Source organism: Mustela lutreola, chromosome 1 (assembly GCF_030435805.1).
Source record: "Mustela lutreola isolate mMusLut2 chromosome 1, mMusLut2.pri, whole genome shotgun sequence".
NCBI lineage: Eukaryota > Metazoa > Chordata > Mammalia > Carnivora > Mustelidae > Mustela > Mustela lutreola.
The window spans coordinates 149,032,208-149,052,417 of record NC_081290.1 but is presented as its reverse complement, the minus strand read 5'-3'; the positions used below and the strand labels follow the sequence as shown (position 1 = coordinate 149,052,417).

Genomic DNA, 20,210 nt, shown 5'->3' with positions numbered 1-20,210 from the left:
GAAAAATGTAGCTAAAGTGGGTTACCAGGATATGCAGAGAATTAATGAAGCAAGCCCTGATATTTGTGGCTCCATCGTCACATTTTTCTCTCACTGATCCTCCTGCCTCTCTTTTATAAGGACCTTTGTGATTATATTGGGCCTACTTGGATAATCCAGGCTAATCTATCCATCTCAGGATCCTCAATTTAATCCCATCTACAGTCTTTCCCAAGTAAGGTAACATACTAATGAATTTTAGGGATTAGGATATGGATTCATTTGGGGGCTATTATTCCACCTACCACACTGACCAATGAACTTGCATGTCCAACCCCTTGACAGCCATTCATGTCTTACTGCACATACAAACATTGACATGTGGGTCAGGAAGCTCTGTCCAAGTTCCATGAGTAAACTCAGTTTTGAGCTCACCAACAAAGTTGTAGTTCATGCTGAGACCTGCGAATTTTCTTGTTTGTCTCATCATTTATGACCATTTCTAGTGTTTGTAGTTTTAGGGTACATTCTGTTTTTTTTTTTTTTTTTTTTTTTTATAAAGTCTTAGAAAGTGTTAGGTAAAGAGGTTGAAGGAAATATACTTCTTGTTGGGAAAAAAGAGAATCATTGAAAGTCAATCTTATTCTTGAATTTTGCTTTAGTTTTTCAGGAAGATTTTTAATAAACATGTCTTTCTAAATATGTGGATGGGACTGTAATGTATTTCCTTATCAAAGTGTAACTCATTCTATGCTTGGAAAATGTTAAAACACGAAAAACTATACAGCTTTACTTTTGGAGGTCTCCTAGCACCCAAGTAGGAAAAAATATCATGAGTCAAATAATAGGAATTTATTTATTTGGGAGAAACCTTGGAGAAATAGAAGACAAAATGGATAGCCTGAATCACAAGACCATTCAAGTTCAATGATTAGTTCTGTTCTTTATCCGAATTTTTAGTAGTAAAATTTTAACACAAGCTTCTAAGTCCATGAAAAATTTTATTTAAAAAATACTCAAATCTTCTGCAGGGTACTTCATTTTATGGATAGGAGTATTAATTAACTAAAACCTTCATCTTAAAATGACTTCAAGAACCATCAAATTCTAGAGATGGAAGGGTCCCTAGAGACAACACATTTAAACCTCCTTCTTCTATGAATTGGCAAATTGAGCTCTACAGAGCTTGAGGGGCAAAGAGCTCCAGGGTCACCTGGATTGGTAGTGGTGCCCAGGTTCAGGATCCAAGTCTCTAAGCTCCCAGTGCAGGCTCTCATCACTTTGGCATTTCACTTCCTGATTCTATTTCATTTTTCTCCTGCCCTTTTTTATTTTTCCTTGTATACTTGGAACAATAACTAGGTCCAGCAAAGAAAACTCAGATTGTACTGACATCACCTTTCTGGCAATAGAGAGAGGTATCATAGTGAAGGGAAAAGGAATTTGAAACTTTCTTTTTATAGATTTCCATCTTTTCATGTGAAGTCCTTCTCACTAGAGAAAACTGAGAATTGGTTGGAAAAGGAAAGAGCTACTAAGAAAAAAAAATTATGTAGAATAATCTAAGAAGTCCTTCTCTCTTTCTTCTTGTTTTGCCCTGAACTTCTCAGTCTCTGGAACTCAGGCCAGCAAATTTCCCCTAGTTCTCAGTAAGAGTTAGGTGCTCTAGTCCTAATCATAATCATAATCACAACCCTGATATTAAAAAGAATCTAGTCTTTCATTTGAGCTTCAAAAACCACAAAACACCATATCATCATTCTTTCCTTTCAGACTGCCCTTCATATTTATCAAATAGACTTGAGGTATTGGATTTTTCAGGAGTCTCAACTAGTTAAATTTACTCAGATTTTCCTTTACTTCTTTTGGGACGACAAGAGATAATTTACATCTAAGACTATGAATAACATTTCTCTTTCCAGAAAAACTGGATAATCATATTGATATTCTTAGTAGACACTTCCTAATAACTTTTTGGTTTAGAAGAGAAGATAATACAAATTCTAAATTTCCATACAGTGAAAATTCATACATTTGAAGAAAAACAATCGTTCTCTTAATTCTAATGGAGAAATTTTTGAAAAGAAAAGTACAAAATAAAGGAATCCTAGGCCTCAGGGTCTATACTTATCCTTAGCCCTTGATACTTGTGAAAATATGTTTTGGAATGGACCTACGTTCATGATGATTTTTATCCTCTTAATGGAGCCAAATTAGTCTGTTGTACAACTCTGAGATTTTGTCCATAGGATACAACATCAACAAATAAACCCACTTAAGAGACCAAAAAAAAAAACAAAAAACACCTTTGATCACACTCCTATCTTCCTTCATTCTTTGGTGGCTAGAAAAGCATCATGTCACCCAGAACATGGAACACATCTACCCTACCAGCTAGGGTGTGTGCACTCTCCAGCCCCTACTCTGTCTCTTGGCTCAGCTCTCAGTTTTACAGAAGCTCTGTGTGTAGCCATAAAGCAGTCACCCTAATTTTGGGTCTGAGGTAGCAGTCATTTTAATCTTGTCTAGATCTGAACACGGCACCTCATGACCACTCCAATCCTGATAGAGGCACATTTGAGAGATGAAGCAGTCTGAGACAGTAATAAAATAGTCTGATCCTGCCTCTGGCTTGACCTACATTATCTCTTTTGAAAGTGCCTCTGGTAAAAAGGGCAATGGAGACCTAGGAAAATCATACTGAGCTTATTACTTCTTACCATATCTGGGGCATGGGGTTGGTGTTGAGGTGTGAGGAACACCCTCTCTTCTCTGGCTGAATTTCAGCTGGGCTCCCTAGGAATTGGAGCCAAATTCCCTGGCACATAGGGGTAGGAAGAGAAGTCTGGGTGCCTATACATGGGTGCTCCATGGGACCCCTGTACCATCTGAAACTCACGTACCTCCTGCTGTGAGCAACCCCCCCCCCCCCCGCCTCCCTTGTGCTATTAAGATGAGGGTCCCTGTGGGCAGTCCTGTTTGGGGAACCAGATACTAAACTTTGGTCCTCTTCTTGGCTTCTTTTCAAGTCTTAGGTAATTTCTTAGGCTTTTTTTTTTTTCCTAGTAAAGTTATACACAGATATTTTATCTCCCTGAACTGCTATTTTGTTTTTGGTGTTGGTGATATCTACATATTTGACAAGCCATTCACAGCTTTTGGAGAAAGAGGAACACCAAATATTCCTTTAATAGATAATTTAAGTGAGATTTGTCTCTCAACTGTTGAAGGACAGTGTAAGAAGAAGAGTGTAAGAAGAAGACAGTTATTGCCAAGAGTTGAAAGCAGGAAATGGGCTTACCATCACCACCATCAGCTAGGATAACCACCTTGGTGGTGGGGAACTGGGCTCCCAGTCGCCCTCCCATTGGCAGGCTCAGTGAAATGCTAAAGAATTCTTCCTGTTCATAGAGGGAGTCATCGATGATCAAGACCCGGCAGCTCTTCTCAATCTCATCCTTGTCAAAGTGGACGATGCTGGTGTGGCCTTCTGGACGAGAGATGTAGTCGGAGAAAGATAACACTGTGGAAGGAATGGAGCCTGTGGCAGAACCTATAGGAACATGAGATGGAACAGAGAAGGTGAAAAGAAATGGAATTAAGTAGGAAACCTGTTCCCCACTGGTTCTTCAAACTCTTTTGATGTAATAGCATTGAGCACAATGTTGTATGACTTATAAATCACAACTATCTCTGACAGTCACAGATATTAATATTGTAATTAGAAAGCTTTCAGAGCCAACCCTGGTATTTTGACATGATCCACAGTTAGTGGTCTCTAAACAGGGTATGTATTGAATAAGGTCTGTTTGGATTAGGGGCTAAATAAACTGAAGGATCGTAAAATCCTAGGCCTGGTTTATCTCAATTTGTTCATGTTACAGATGGGAACACTGAAGTGTGGAGAGATGAGAACCAGAGAACCATGAGGTGGTCATGGTGCAGACCCTTCCTGCAGTGGCAGAGCTGCAAAATGGAAACTATATGCTCATTAAATAATAACAAATTTCCATTTCCTTCTCCCCACCCCACTCCCAGTTTCTGGCAATCACCATGAATTTGTCAACTCTAGGTACTTCATGTTAGTGGAATTTTTTTTTTTTTTATTAAGTTTTTTTTTGGTGACTGGCTTTTTCATTGAGCACAGTGTCCTCAAGCTTCATCCATGTAGTAGCATGTGATGGGATTTTTTTCCTTTTTTTTTTTTTTTAAGACTGATTAGTAGTCCATTGTGTGTATAAACCACGTTTTGTCTATCCATCCATTTGTCCATGAATACTTGGGTTGCTTCACCTTGGCTATTGTGAATGAATGTTGCTACAAATAAGGGTGTGCAAAGATCTCTTCAACTTTGCTTTAAACTTCTTTGGATATATACCCAGAAATGTAATTGCTGGACCATGTAGCAGTTCTATTTTTGATTTTTTGAGCAACTTCTGTACTGTCTTCCATAGTAACTGTACCATCTTCCAATCCCCACCTTGATCCTAAGAGTTCAAGTCAGTGCATTTTTTTTGCAGTATTAAAAAAATAGCAACACAAAGATTGAGAGCTGAAAGAGTAGAAAGTAGTCACAGTAACCTAAATGACTTAGGCAGACCAGATTGAGGTAGAACAAAGAGTGTTGTAAAATAACTCAATTTATTAAATAAGCAATTTTTGAAAGCCTAAATGTTTCTCACCACACTTCTCTTATTGAGAAGCAGTGGGGATATAGCAGTGAACCTCTGAACTGACACTCTAGTCTTGCAAGGGTCTCTCTTTCTTGTAGCTGTGGTAAATGCGTACCTGAGGGCTAATGCCAATGTCCACAGTCTTCTCGCTAATGGGAGTCAATATAAATATAAGTTGATATCTACATGCATGTCTACGTACAACTTGTTAAAAAATGAAAATGCTTTCCAAATTGACTTTCTAGGTTTTGCTGTGAGGGGCACTAACTCACAAAATGTTTCAGGATGACTTTTCAATAGAACAAATTTTAGAATTATCAGGTAGTAACAAATGGACTATTTGGTTATTCTGGGAACTTAATAAAAGGTTAGAGTCAGAGGGGCTGATGAGAAGAAAACTTGTTTACAAAGGCAGAGGGCAGGAACTGCTAGACATGGATAGCTATGGCAGTGGGTGGGGCAGGGGGAGGATGAGCAGATTCTGGGGAAGCTAACCAAGTCCCAGTGCCAGCCTGTGTTTTGAAATTTGTTCCTTCATGACGTTCCCTCCTGCTTCAGTCCTGTGAAATCCATGCATTGAAAAGCTTTCTGAGCCAAGTCAGGAAGGAGAGGCTGGTCCTTAGGATGTCAGAGGCAAGGCCATCAACAAGCACTAGAGAAAAACACTTCCCAGTTAAACAGAGAGGTAAGTGGCTCCAAGACAAGATGCTCACAGGACATGATGGCACCCTACTGGGGAGACTTTTTAAGCTTCAGAATATACACACAAAATGGAAAAAAGGACATAAAGTCTATAATAATCTGATTAGATAACAAACAACCTTTGGGATGCTTTTCTAAGAGTGCAAAGTTTAGAAGGGATGATACATGAGAATACACTTTTTTCTTTCCCCTAGTCATCTGGTGTGCAGAATGTTGATATGACAGCTGATGTGAAAAAACCACTTTATCAGAAACTGCACATTTAGCTCCTCAGGATAAATACTAAAAGTAGATACACACTGAACTTGCATAGTGAGTATCTAATGTTATCATTACTAAATAGCAACTATCTTTATTAAATCTTTTTTGCAATGTATTTTGTCTAGTGAACGGTCAAATAATGATTTATCATCATTCATAAAACAAAAGTGAGTGGGATTTTCCCCTTTTCCGTTCAATTTTTTTAGCTGATTGATCCACTTGGTGAAAGAGACATTCATTTAAATAGGTAGCTTTCCGGCTTCAATGAAAGACTGAAATATAACTCTTACTGAAAATCGTTTGGCCATGGAACTCTGCTAAAAGAAAAAGTAAAACAGTACATTTCAGCATTTTTTAGCAAGTTAAAAAAAAGATTTATTTATTTATTCATGGAAAGGGAGAGAGTGTGTGTGTGTGTATGGGCACAGGGGCAGAGGGAGAGAGAGAGAGAGAGAGAGAGAACCTCAAGCAGACTCCTGGTTGAGCATGGAGCCCGAGCCTGGGGCTTGATTCCAGGGCCCAGAGATCATGAGCTGAGCTGGAATCAAGGCTCTGCTGCTTAACTGACTGAGCCACCCAGGCCCACCAGGCAAAATTTTTTAAAACACCAGCATTGATAGAAAAGAGTCTAATTTACTTCTCATTTAATAAAAAAATTCAGTTTATCTAAATGACCCAGTCTTCCTAGGATTCTGGAAATTTTACTTTGGAAAACCAATGATCAGTTATATGTAGTAGTCAAGAACAGAGACTACTGGTATTTATTTCAATTTAAATCAAAGCACTGTTTTATTGGTAGCAAGTTAAGAATTCCCAGGAATTCAGAGAGAAAATTCTGTTCTGAAAACATTAACTATAACCTGAGGAATAAGAACAGGTCCTTGGCAAGAGTCTGTATGTATCTCTTATGTAATAGTGAAGCATGTCCAAGGAGTAGGAATGGTGTTCCTGGTTGTTTTCAAAAAGACACTTTAGCAACTGGGCCTCAAGTCTTACAGCCAGTGTTGTTCTATAGCATTTTTGCAGGGAACATTAGAGAAGGCTCTCATATAATAGGTCTCTTGTTGCTTTCGAAGGTAGATTATGAGGCAGGATGGACTGTCTCATGAGTACCGTTCAGATCTCCAAAATTAAGGTTAGATCTGAGGATTCATTTCATACTAACCTAAGAACTACCCTCTCCCCTCCAGCAGCACCAGCAAGAATGTTTGCTGGTAACGTCTAACAGCTAGCTCTCCCAATAAACAAAATACCAAAAAGTAGCCTTTGCCGATTTTTGCCATGTAAATATCAGTGTGAAGTCAGAACCTAGATTTGGGATGACGACATACACAACTGACTCTTACCCTCAGTTTCTAGCAGGATCCAGCATGCCACTGCATCGTTGATGATGATGGCATAGATTTTACCCGATCCACACCCATCTCAGACTCTGTTACTGGGAGTCTGAGAATCTATGAAGTTATTTTAAAAAAACAAAACAAATTTTTCTTTATAGAGAACATATATGGCTCAGTTTCTGTGGCCACATAGTACATTTGCTTTATAAAGATCATAGATCATACTTAAAGTCAGAGAAAGCCCTCTCAAGAAACTATACTAAAGGGCAATAGAATCATCACTATATTATGGTATTTGATAACTTTATGGGGTGGCAAGGGCATTTTATCAATGAGAAAATTGAGGCAGAGAACATCCTGGAGACTTATCTGTGAGTCAAAGATCCATCTCCTGATGGGGCATTTTTACTTCTCCACATTATCTTTAGTTATTATATTACTTAATTTTACATTATTTTAAACATACATATTCCCTTTAGTATAGATTTTTATAAGGCAGCACGACAGGAAATCACCTTGTTTAAAAACGCAGCATTTAACTCCTGGTTGGACAGGTCATTGTCAGAAGCCCTGGGCACAGTCCATGTCACGGCTGGGAGGGTCTGTGACTGGGACAGGTGGGGGGCGCAAGTGGAGAGAAAGGAAGTGTGGGGAACGCTGAGTTGGAGCAGCATGGGAGTGCTGTCTAGAAGAGTCTTTGGGACACTGTTCCCAGTACTGCAGCTAATTAGGTACTCTGGGAAGCTCTCCCAGCACAAAACATGCAGAAGAAATGTTATTCTGGCTTTTCTGTGCTCATAGGAGTAAAGAAAATCACCAAGGGCCAGAATAAAAGAAAAACAATATTCTAAAACCTCTAAACCCCAAATGTCATAAAGCTAGAGAAGTGAATTCCACGTAGAAGCCGTGTGGTCGTGAGAACAAGTACAGCATCATCCCTGCAGGGGGCGCTGCGTCCTGCCCTGAGGCTCCATCCGCTTCCAGAACCCGAAACTCTGTAGTTAAGCCTGGGATGGAGGTGAGCAGGAGTGTTTCTGGGTCAGCACTGCTCTTAAATCCTGGAGGAAGCAACACAAATCCTCCTTGGAGGAAAGCCTCCACACGTAAAGTCCTCAGATCTTTCACAGACTCAGTCAAATAAATGCGAGAAGATCTTAAACGCATAGAAAAGACAGATCACTGCAAAGATGACTTTAAACCATGGGTAGCCTTTTTAACAACAACAGTGGGAGCTGGAAGACACTGACAATTCAAAATGCTGGGAGAAAATAACTGTCAATCTAGAACTGCAGGACTGAGGTTGAAATAAAAACTGAAGGAGTTTGCCCTCAGCAAGCCTCCAGTCAAGAATCTTCTAGTTGATCCAAGGTGTAGCTTCTACAACCTATGAACACTCTTATAACCAAGTAAATAGGCACAGAGTTTTTTTTTTTTTTTTCAAGGGAAAAAAAAAAAAAGGAGAAAGTCTTCTGTTTGGATGTGCTTGGAACCTGCTCAGAATCATGTGCTGTCTACCTCCTCCTTAACATGACCCAGAGAAACAGCCCAATCAGAGAAGTGGGCTGGACCATGGCCTGTGGTTCACCACACGGTCCTTTGCAAATGGATAAAGTCGATCATTTAAAAACCTCAAACTATTTGACTTGGGGCTGACCAAAACCGCGGATGATTCGGCACCATTCCTGGATTGTTGGTTTTAGGTTCTGTGGTTTGCTCTTCATTGGCTGTTTTTTTTTTTTTTCCCCCCCAATAAGAGCAGTTTCCTAACAAGGAAGTGACTATTGAGAAGAAGAAAAAAAAGATAAATGTCATCTATCTTAAGAATAAAACAGGGCCAAGAACTGATTTGCACACATAGTTCCCAAGGTATCCTTGAGCTTAAAACATTTCACTAGAGAGTTACAGTTCTTCATCATGGAGGGAGTTAATCCCTTCAGCTCTTCTTCTCCCAAATAATTTTTTTTTTTTTTTAAATACAATGTTCTTATATCACTGTCCCAGAATACTGATGATGGACCTTACAGACAGGTAGCAAGGACAGGCAATTCCATAGCAGACTGAAACTTTAATGGTGGGACCTTGGCATTCCCTTCAAAGCACAACATAAAATGAGTCACTCCCTTTATCTAGCAGTAGGTGTCATATGCATTTGGTATTTGTAAATTACTACTAAGTTAAAAAGCATGCATTTGCTTTCCATTCAACCGTTCATACAGTTTATGCTTAATTTACTCATGACAATAAGAATTAGTGAAGATTAATTTTAAATAAATATTCCATAAAAGTTTAAACAACCAAATTAAGGGGTGCTTGTGTGGTACAGTCGGTTAAGCATCAGGCTCCTGGTTTCGGCTCAGATCATGATCTTGGGGTTGTGGAGATCAAGCCCAAGACTGGGCTCTACACTCAGTGAGGAGTCTGCTTAAGACTCTCTCACAAGGAATCCATCAAAATCCTTGAGGAGAATACAGGCAGCAACCTCTTCGACCTCACCTGCAGCAACGTCTTCCTAGGAATATCGCCAAAGCAAGGGAAGTAAGGGCAAAAATAAACTATTGGGACTTCATCAAGATCAAAAGCTTTTGCACGGCAAAGGAAACAGTTAACAAAACCAAAAGGCAACTGACAGAATGGGAGAAGATATTTGCAAATGACATATCAGATAAAGGGCTAGTATCCAAAAGCTATAAAGAGCTTATCAAACTCAACACCCAAAGAACAAATAATCCAATCAAGAAATGGGTAGAGGACATGAACAGACATTTCTGCAAAGAAGATATCCAGACGGTCAACAGACACATGAAAAAGTGCTCCACGTCATTTGGCATCAGGGAAATACAAATCAAAACCACAATGAGATACCACCTCACACCAGTCAGAATGGCTAAAATTAACAAGTAAGGAAATGACAGATGCTGGTGAGGATGTGGAGAAAGGGGAACCCTCCTACACTGTTGGTGGGAATGCAAGCTGGTGCAACCACTCTGGAAAACAGCATGGAAGTTCCTCAAAAAGTTGAAAATAGAGATACCCTATGACCCAGCAATTGCACTACTGGGTATTTATCCTAAAGATACAAACGTAGTGATCTGAAGGGGCATGTGCACCTGAATGTTTATAGCAGCAGTGTCCACAATAGCCAAACTATGGGAAGAACCTAGATGTCCGTCAACAGATGAATGGATAAAGAAGATATGGTATATATATATATATATATATATATATATATATATATATATAATGCAGCCATCAAAAGAAATGAAATCTTGCCATTTGTGATGACATGGATGGAACTAGAAGGTATTATGCTGAGAGAAATAAGTCAATCGGAGAAAGACAACTATCATATCATCTCCCTGATATGAGGAAGTGGAGATGCAATGTGGGGGTTTTGGGGGGTAGGAAAAGAATAAATGAAACAAGATGGGATCAGAAGGGAGATAAGCCATAAGAAACTCTTAATCTCACAAAACAAACTAAGGGTTGCTGGGGGAGGAGGGTAGGGAGAGGGTGGTGAAGTATGGAGATTGGGGAGGGTATGTGCTATGGTGAGTGCTGTGAAGTGTGTAAGTCTGGCGATTCACAGACCTGTACCCCTGGGGTTAATAATACATTATATGTTCATAAAAAAATAAAAAAATTATAAGAAAAAAGAAAGACTCTCTCTCCCTCTCCTTCTGCCTCTTCCCCCATGCTCGCTCTCTCTCTCAAAAACAAATAAATCTTTAAATGACCAAATTAAACTCTTACTCTCTGAGATTTTTTAGTATCTGTGGGGATTAAGTGAGGATAGATACCACAATGGCACTCAAATGTGCATACAAAATTTACAAGTTCTCTGTCTCCTGTGATTCCAGAGAGGTGTGCCAGAATTGGTGTGACCATGAACACTGTGGCTTTGTACTCCAGGGAAAGGCCCTGGCCCTGTTATACTTTTTAAACTTATTTTTATTTTTTACTGAAAGCACGAGAACTATCTTTTGTGTGGGTCAAGACTCAGGTACTGAACAGTCTGAATTGTGTGTCCCAGCTAAGTAGGGAGTTTTCTGGGAATATCCGTCTTGAAATGAGAGACTTTATTGGAAGTTGGGTCCCACTGAGGAGTTCTATGGGAAGCTAGATCTGGGTGTAGCTTCTCCCATGTGGAATGGACACATCCCTTTATTCTAAATGACTCATTGCCAAACCTTCTGAATTTCCTAGTTTGTTCTGCTGATCTTTCCACAATGCAGCTCTTTCCAGAAGCAGAGGGATGGGCAGACCTTGGTGGTCCTTTCCAGTTTAGCAATTGCAACTGATCTTCCAAGTTGGTCTATTTACCCCCTCATTTCTCCCATTCACATCTGGGAAACTCTAGAACCCTTGTCTTCCAGACCGTATGAGTAGTGTGGGCAGAGAATATGCCACTGGTATCAGAAGAAGCCCAGCTGGAAGCCTAGAGCAGAGGATGAGCACAGGTCTCTGCCCAGCTGCAGCCCCTCCCCTGCATGCCCAGGTCCTCATTCATTCTAAGACTTGAAATAGAGCCCAGACTGGAGTTGGAAGAGAGAGTAAAGCACGTCCTCCCAGGGATCACCTGGCAAAGAAGACCTCAAGGACTGCCTCACCTTGTAATTTCTTCTCCTTGCTTTTCACTTCCTGTGCGGGATAACATTCACATTAAAATGTAAGTTACATGTAGCTGGCAGTGTCTGATGCTAGGGGAGAGGGGAGTCTTAGTTAAAAGAACAGGCTTTAATGAACAGGGACATTTATGTCTGGATATAAAGCCAAAAACAAATGTGAAGATCTCGAAGATGTCTTGTCCTTGTAGTTGGCTTTGAAAAATCTCAAAATGAATTACCTGCTTACTGCCAAATTCCTTGTCCTCAGGGCAGAGGAGAATTTATTCTCATTCTTTTCCTCAACCTTGGCACTATTAATAGATTGGGTAGATGATTCTCAATTGTGGGGGCTGTGTCCTGAATTGTTAGGTGTTTAGGAAGTGTGAGCATAGATTTGGAGAGATTGTACAAATGAATGGACTGTGGTCAGGCCATATATAAAAACAGAAATCTGACCCACCCTCTGCAGCCACCCATCTATGATGTGAAACCACTACCTCTTGCGACATTTGGTTGCAAAAGGTCAGGACTTAGTAACTGCCAGCTTCTCTAATTTTTGCCCTGGCTTCCAATTTAGGACCAACCAGAGAAAGCCAAACATACTTCTCTAATCAAACATGTAGGCCTCCAGCTTCCTTAAGCCAACAGCCTCCAATCAAGGGATGCCTTCCCTTTTTTTCCATTATGAAGCTGTGCACTCCTCTGCCTGCCTTTGAATCTCTGCCAAATGCAAGTGATGGTGGCTGACCCCATAGCTATAGTGAGCTCTGAATAAATTAGCCTGGGACATAAGTAATATATATATTTGTTTTCTGTTCCTGTTTCCTGGCACACAAGCTCCTCAAACCCTAGAATCTTTGAAGTGATTTGTCTTTTTGCATGCTAATGAGATGAGTGGTGGTGGGGGCTCCTAGATAGCATTGGGGGTGGGACACTGGTTGCTGGAGAAACCAACCAGTGATAGAGGCTTAGAATTTTCAGCCCCACCCCTAAAGCCCAGGGAAGGAAGGGGAGCTGGGGGATGATTTAATCACCAATGGCCAATAATTTAATCAACCATGCCTATGTGATGAAGTCTCCAGAAAAAACAGCCTAACCAACGTGTTCAGAAAGCTTGAGGGTTGCTGAACACCTCTAGGTGCTAGGAAGGGGACACGCCCAGAGAGGACAAGGGAGCTCTGTGTCCCTTTCCACATAACCTTGCCTGTCCATTTCTTCCATCTGGTGGTTTCTGAGTTGTATCCTTTACAGCAAACCTGTAATCTAGGAAGTAAATGGTTCCTGAGTTTTTGTAGGCTGTTCTAGAAAATTATCAAACCCAAACAAGGGTAGTGGGAACCTCCAGTAGGTCAGAAACACAGTGACAACTATGTTGTCTGGTGGGATGGAGCCCTTACCCTGTAAGGGTCTGTGTTATCTCCAGGTAGATGTCATCCGAAATAAATTTTAGGACACCCAGCTGACGTGTGCAGAAACTGGAGAATTGCTTGGTATGGGAAAAACCTGCACACTTCTGATGTCGGAGATGAAATATGGTGTGAGTGTAGAAATATGTAGTTTACTTTTATAGTTTATTCTTCTTCTCATTTGTGTGGTCTTCTTATAGGTCGATCGTTTTTGTCTATTACTTAGTTCTAATGAGTGAAAAAAATACAACCTTGACAGATTGGACAGAGGACAGCTAAATTTTGACTGCATAGAAATGGAGAGGTCAGAAAGAATGTGACGTTGTTTTGAGGGATAAGGACACCTGGGCCCATGATTAGGGGGCATTTTTCATTGTTGAGAGTAGAGAGGGAGGAGAAGAAGAGACTGAGTAGCACATACAGACTATTTTACTTTGTTTCTTAGGTGCAATGAGGGCTATTAAAAATAAGAATCCCTTATTTATATTTTCTACCAGCATATATAAACTATTTTCACATAAAATGTCTCTTTTGACCCTCAAACAACTTTATGAGGTAGTTACAACATATTTTTTTGGCCCAATTTCCAGTGAAATTTTACCCTTGGTTCAAGAGAGCAGCTATAGCCGAATTAGGGCACCTGCATATGGTCACAAGGTTGTCAGGCAGCAGGGTAGGGTCCCGGGCTGATCCAGGCTTCCGTCCTCCACACGCTTGGTTTACCACCCAGCTACTCCCCACAGCCCCACAGTTCTGCCTGAGAATCTTATTCCTGGATGTCAGCACCCTGCAAAGCCTCCTACCTTCATGTGTAGAGCAAATGACCGTTAGTTCTTGGCTAGCATCCCCAGACCGTCTTACTGGAATCAAAAGCTCTCCAACATGCTCCTCTATTTTGTATTCTGCCTCTGGAATATAAACCGTTGATTCTAGAAAAGATGGTAGAAAATACTTCAGCAAGACTTCAAGTGGACTGGTGATAACTGGTGATATTTTAAACTGAGTAGAAATGTGCATAGTCTTTGACCCCTACATTTTTCAAACATGATTAACCATATGAGATGTAGTTGGGATAGAAAATGTTTCATATTAAGTGGAGCTAGAAAAGCAGTGGAATTGGGTTTGGGAGGCTTTTGAAAGGTTTAAAAGGAAAGCTAGCACTAAAATGGAAGGGAAAATCTTGCAACAATTATATCAAATTTTAGGTCTTCTAGAGATCACACATTTCTACCCTTGCTTTACTTTTACTGCTTATATATAATTTTGTGATGCTTTCAACTGTCAAGTAATCTAATTGATTAATGCAGAAAACATTTTTTCCCTGCTTTATTCAACAAACATTTTATTCAACACTTATTGTACTGATATTGTGTGGAGGACACTGGCCAATTAATATTTTGAGAAAAATAAGTTACTGGTTTTCTCTTAATTTTCTTATTAAGCTTTTTATTTTAGTTCTGGTATAGTTAACATATTCCTACCTTTAATCTTTAAAATAACATACCCATTGGGGTCTACTGAGCTCTGTGTGTGCGTCTGTATGTACACACACGTGTGTATATTTCTGCATGTATACACATCATCAGAACATTCACTGAAATATAAATATGAATATTGGTTATCTCTTGTTGATGGAATTATATGTGGTATTTTCCTTTGGGTTTTTCAACATTTGCCAAGGCTATTCATTAAGCATGCATTGTGCAATTAAATGTATGGGTTTGTTTTAAAAAAATAGAAATTTAAATGGGTTGTTCCTACTCCCAGAGTGAAGTGGACAATGGATCAAACCACATTTAACTTCTTCAGTTCTTTCAGATTCTTCCCCTTGGGAGCAAGAAGGAAAAATATTATAATAGACATCGTTTCTTCTTTTGGAGCTATTACTAAGTTATAATCCAGAATTCGATGTTGAATTGTCTAGTAATCATGGGTTAATTTTTTTCTTCTTTATTTTGCTGCCTAAATTAGTTTCAACAGATACTGATATCTACCTCTAAGAAAATAGTGGTATTGATTTACAGAGGAAAAGACCAGTGATAATTTTCTTTCTGCCATTTTACCCTTCTACAGTAGTCTACTGTCTTGACATCTTTTGAAGAAGCTGAAAGTAAATTAAAGGTATTAGTATCATGTTAAAAAACTGGAAAAATATATTAATACTGAGTTGTTCAGACATGTTCTCTATTTTCCCATTTTGAAAAGCCTGCTCTCTTTCATCTATGAATCCAAATCCCATTCACTCTTTAAGACTCAGCTCAAATCCTTCCTCTTCCGGGAAGCTTAACTGCTTAAGGCTATGGTGATCTCTCTACTTTCTTACCTCTGAACTCTTGACTGCTTTAGCCATGTATCCTAACATTGGGCTTTCCTAATTGAGTCATGGGTCTAAGTGTTGTTATCAACAAAACTGATAAGATACCTTGTTCATTGGATAATGGGGCAACATTTTGTACTTTTGTCTGCCAAAACCCAAAGTATATAGAATGGTATTTCCCAAATTGTATTTAGAGAAAACTATAAGAGACAGTAAGAGACTATAAGAAACTATAGGATACTCCTTGGGGACAATAAATTTTTAAAAAGTCTATAGTCTAGTTTGGGAAAACTGATTAAATGAAGTTAAACAGGTTTCTTTGTAGGAAAATTTCTTAGAAATTTTAATATGCTAGTATAAATTATGATATTCGAAGGAAGGAAGATATTTGAAACAGTTTCTAGATTTATTTGGTCCATGGAAAGCTTTGTGATCCTGTTGTAGAAATTCTATTATATCATTGTTCTCAATAATGCAGTTTGGAACATACAAATACAGAGGACTCTTCATGCATTCTTGTGAATTTAACTAAGACTTACGCTCTGGTAGTAAGTCATGTAATTCTAGGGGATGCCTGAATTCTTTCAACTATTAAGACAATCAATGTGTCTAATTAAAATTCAAAGATGAATACTAAAACCTTCCTTAAGGTAGTATTCTTTTCCTTTCAGGAAAAGGGGCAGCCAATGGCACAATTATTAGTTAAAAATTGTTCCCTTTTTAATTTATCTTGGGAGATATTTGCTGTACCAATGAATGAATAAATGAATCAAATGCGTCTGTGAATTCAAGAATATGATGCACAACTCTAACAGAACTTTGTGGAACACGTGGTAAAGCCAACAAGTTGACTGGTGTCCAGCAGCCACATCTAGGATAAGGGATATCTAAAGTCCCTCCCTGATCTGTGAGGTGCTCCCTGAAAATGGTGGGAAGATAGTGGCCTGGAAGGAGTCTTGAGGATCTGGGGGCAAAGCGGCACCATACTGTGTGTGTAGAGAGCAAACTATGAAGGCTCGTGCATATTTTAAAGGAATGCTTATAAAGTCACGTCTATTTCAATCTGCTAGATTCCTTTTCAAAAATCCTAGGAGCAAAAGAAAAATAACTGCCTTAAAGTGATCGCTTAACTTTAAAACCTAAATGGTATGAACATGTACTGGTTAATAAATCATATCAGCAGGAACCACATACCATCCCCAGGGTCGACAATTTCAACAGTTGCCATTTCTGGAGACTCCAGTGCAGCCATGACAGGGTTCAACAGAATGATCTGAAAGGTCTCTGAAGCCTCGTATTCATTGTCAGATATAATTCTCACCCTCCATGTGGCAGTAGTCTGTCCAGGTTTGAAGTGGACCTGTTTCTGAGACTTTCCTTTAAAATCTTTATCTTTTTTTGCAGTTTCATCTTTGGTTTCAATGCCTAAAAAAAGTGGGAAATTATGAATGTAATAAAGCCAAGTGACTGAAGAAAGATTCTTTTTTTTTTTTTTTAAAGATTTTATTTATTTATTCGACAGACAGAGATTATAAGTAGGCAGAGAAGGAGGCAGAGAGAGAGAGAGAGAGGAGACAGCAGGCTCCCTGCTGAGCAGAGAGCCAGATGCTGGGCTTGATCCCAGGACCCTGAGATCATGACCTGAGCCAAAGGCAGAGGCTTTAACCCACTGAGCCACCCAGATGCCCCAGAAAGATTCTTTCAAAGTGGATTCTTCTGCTGATGAAAAACAGTAACAGGTACCTGTTTTAATGTTCCCAAAAGACATTTCTAAACTATACTTATTGGCTAAGAGTTTATATAAGCAAAAGTGGAGGGAAGCGAGAGGGAAGCAGGAAAAGAGGAGAGACAGGAGAGAACAGAGGGCATTTGATATGCCAAATTTTATCAGGTGCTCAGGATTCAGAGATGGGATGAAACCATTCCAGCTTCCAGAGAAACCACCAGAATGGGCACTGTATGGAGGTGGAGATCTTCAGCTGTTTTGTTGACTGATGCACTCCTGGTGATCACAACAGTGCTTGGCATGGAATTAGTATTCCATAAACATTTTGGGGGTTGATTATTTTGCATCTAGTAATTTCAATAGTTTTAATTAACATAATTAATTTTTTTCTCATGTGGATCTTTACTCATGGTGGCTTGAATCCTCCCGTGTTTAGTAATTTATAATTGTAAGAGGATTGATAGCGATTTGCAGACACGTAGGATGCTGTTGGTAAAAATGGAGGGGGGGGATGGTTTTGAGGTCTGTTAGGAAATAGGAATTAATGACTCACTAAAGAAACAGAACAGCAGCAACATAGTGTTGAAAGTATTCAAAGTGAGACACAAGGTGAAAGGTACTACCCCCTCCACACTGAAGAGAGGCTCCCCTCCACAAAAAGTTCCACAGTATTCTATATTTTTTGGTTGTGATTTTAACATCTGAATGAATGTCTAGTGAAGCAAGAATACCTGTACCTCTTCACTTTGGGTCTCATTATAAGAGGAAGACTCTGCCGTTGTTCGAATATGTGAAATCAAATATTACTACCCACCCTGGAGCAGTACCCGCTACTGTGAAAAGCTTTATATAAAATGAGGTGCGTAGCTCCTTTTGTCCTTCCCTCTACTTACTCTCAGAACCTGATATCTTGAAAAGACACCCAAACCTATAATGTCCAAGATAAGAGAGCACACGTTGACTTCTTAAAACTGTTTGAAGAAGGCTTGCATCAGTACTGGTTTGGTAGCTGAGAATAAATGTTCGACATTGAGGAAGCGCCTCCTGTGCCCCTGTGTTGGACTCGGAGAAGATGAGGAGGAGGGAGTGGTGTCCTTAGCCACAGCCTCAGTGTAGGTCCTGGGATCGCTGTGTAAACAGAGTAGGCCTGTGACCATTAATATTTGGTGAACATCGGCTCAGTGTGAGGTGCTGAGGAGGCAAAGCTGAATTCGGCAGAGCCACTACTACCCCTAAGAGTAAGAAACAAATGATTTCAACTCTATTTAGTGAGTGCCATGGTACAATAATGATAGTTAACATTTACTGAGTATTTAATGTAGGCCAGCGATTATGCTAGATTGATTTGCACTCATCATATTTAATCCACAAAGAACCCAGCATGGGCTGGGGTGAGGGGACTAGGAGGGCTTCTTGGAGCACTGAGTAAGGTTCTCTAGTGTGGTGTTGATGTGGTTTTTTAAGGAATGTGTTGTAGGACAGAAGAGTGGATTATATGTAGCTCACTTAACAACACAGATTGGGTGACTACTGTATGCCCTGTGCTGTGTTCAAAGTTTGACATAACCCAGATTGTAGCGTCTGCCATAGTGGAGCTGGAAATCTACTGAGGAGGACAGACAGTAGACAGATGGACATGTGATGCTTGCCAGGGATGCTCAGCGCTATAAAGAATAAAGCAGAGACTGGGGATAGCACCTGTGTAGGGGCTGGTTCAGGTAGGGAGCTGGGGACACCTCTCTCAGGAGTTGACTCCACCGCTATCCAAATGGTCCTAGACAGATAGATGAGTTTTTTCTTCAGTAGGATATGAAAATAGTCCTTGTCATAGTAACCCAAATCTTGTGCCCCTGGGAAATCCCTGAGGTAAAAGAATTATAAAGATAGAACCCTACAAGAGAAAGAGAAAAAAAAAAAAAGAGAAAGGAAACATATTTCAGCTCAAGTTACTCTGGCAAATTCCACTGTGGGTTGACAAAGTGACCTGCAGTGTAGACTGAGGCTAGGGGCCACCTAGAAATCAGAGTGCTCTTTCACTGACCTCTTGTAGGGGAACAGTTCTATCCCAGAGCCTCAGGCCTAAAGAGGTGACTGGGGAAAAGCTTGCCTTTTCTTCATTGCCTATTCTCAGACACCTCCTTCTGGTTTCTCTCCAACAGCTTTGATATGTTGGCAGGTCTCTGATTAGATTCCAAATGCCTGGGAAGCTCAGAATGCTCATTTGTAAAATGAAGATAACACACTCCTATCTGTCTTCTCAGTAGCTTATGAAAATAAAGACAAAATGATCTGTGGAAGAGGTGGCAGCTGAATATGTCATAAAAATCTAATGCATTATTAGAACCATTATTACTAATTATTAATGATGACGATGACAGGTATTACATAGGCATTTATATCTGTTTACCCCAAGGAGACATAGGTCTTTGTAGCACATAGAAAAATTTGATCCTGTAAATGTTTTAGAAGAATTTAGAACTTAATTGCAGGGCAAAGCCAGATATCTATAATTGAAGGAAATAGATACAACAAAACACAATAGTATATCATGTATTCCCAAATAATTTTTCAAAGGAAATAGCTAGAAAGAAGCATAATCATATATTGTAGGCATAAAAGCAATTTTAAAAGAAACCAAGTGACTTGGGGATTGTGGTATATGACTATGAAATGTTGCATTTTTCCTGGTATCATTTGGGTTGAAACAGAAAGACTGTGACCTTCCAGAAGGAGGCAAACAGGAAGAGGAGGAGGATGAAAAGTTGGAGTGTTTATTTAATCCTGTAACTATCATGGAGTAAAACTATGGCATAAATTCACACGATTTTTTTTAGAGGTTCCCCCACACCTGCTGTCGATTCTCTTCCAAGGAACTCTCTCATAATTATTTTTAAGCTTAGATTCCATTACCTATCGCCCACAACCAATCTACATTTACTTACTGATAAAGGATGTTTCTTCAAGATACCCTCTGCGTGTGAGGGTCACTTCAAAAAACACGGAGTCTTCATCCACAATGTAGTACTCTTTCTCCAAAGAAATCCAAGCCCAGTTCAGACGGAAAGGTTGATGTGTTAGTTTATTTCCTTCTGCAATTGATAGGGGTAAAGGAGACATTGGATGAAGATTGAATTAGATGGAAAAATCATCGAATGCGGTGTTTTCATTTTGGTCCTAAAGCCAAAGGTTTTAAACTATATGC

The 20,210-nt window shown here is 39.6% G+C and overlaps 1 protein-coding gene across 1 annotated transcript in view; it reads right to left on the bottom strand.

The window, feature by feature from the left end:
- Positions 1-20,210, bottom strand: part of FREM3 (FRAS1 related extracellular matrix 3) — an 89,728-nt gene that overhangs the window by 14,368 nt on the left and 55,150 nt on the right. Inside the window, exons 3-6 of the mRNA XM_059176230.1 lie at positions 19,951-20,097; positions 16,477-16,707; positions 13,769-13,894; positions 3,281-3,532 (exon numbers count right to left, since the gene is read on the bottom strand). Coding sequence (XP_059032213.1) covers positions 3,281-3,532; positions 13,769-13,894; positions 16,477-16,707; positions 19,951-20,097 — 756 coding nt within the window. The remainder of the gene's footprint in view (positions 1-3,280; positions 3,533-13,768; positions 13,895-16,476; positions 16,708-19,950; positions 20,098-20,210) is intronic.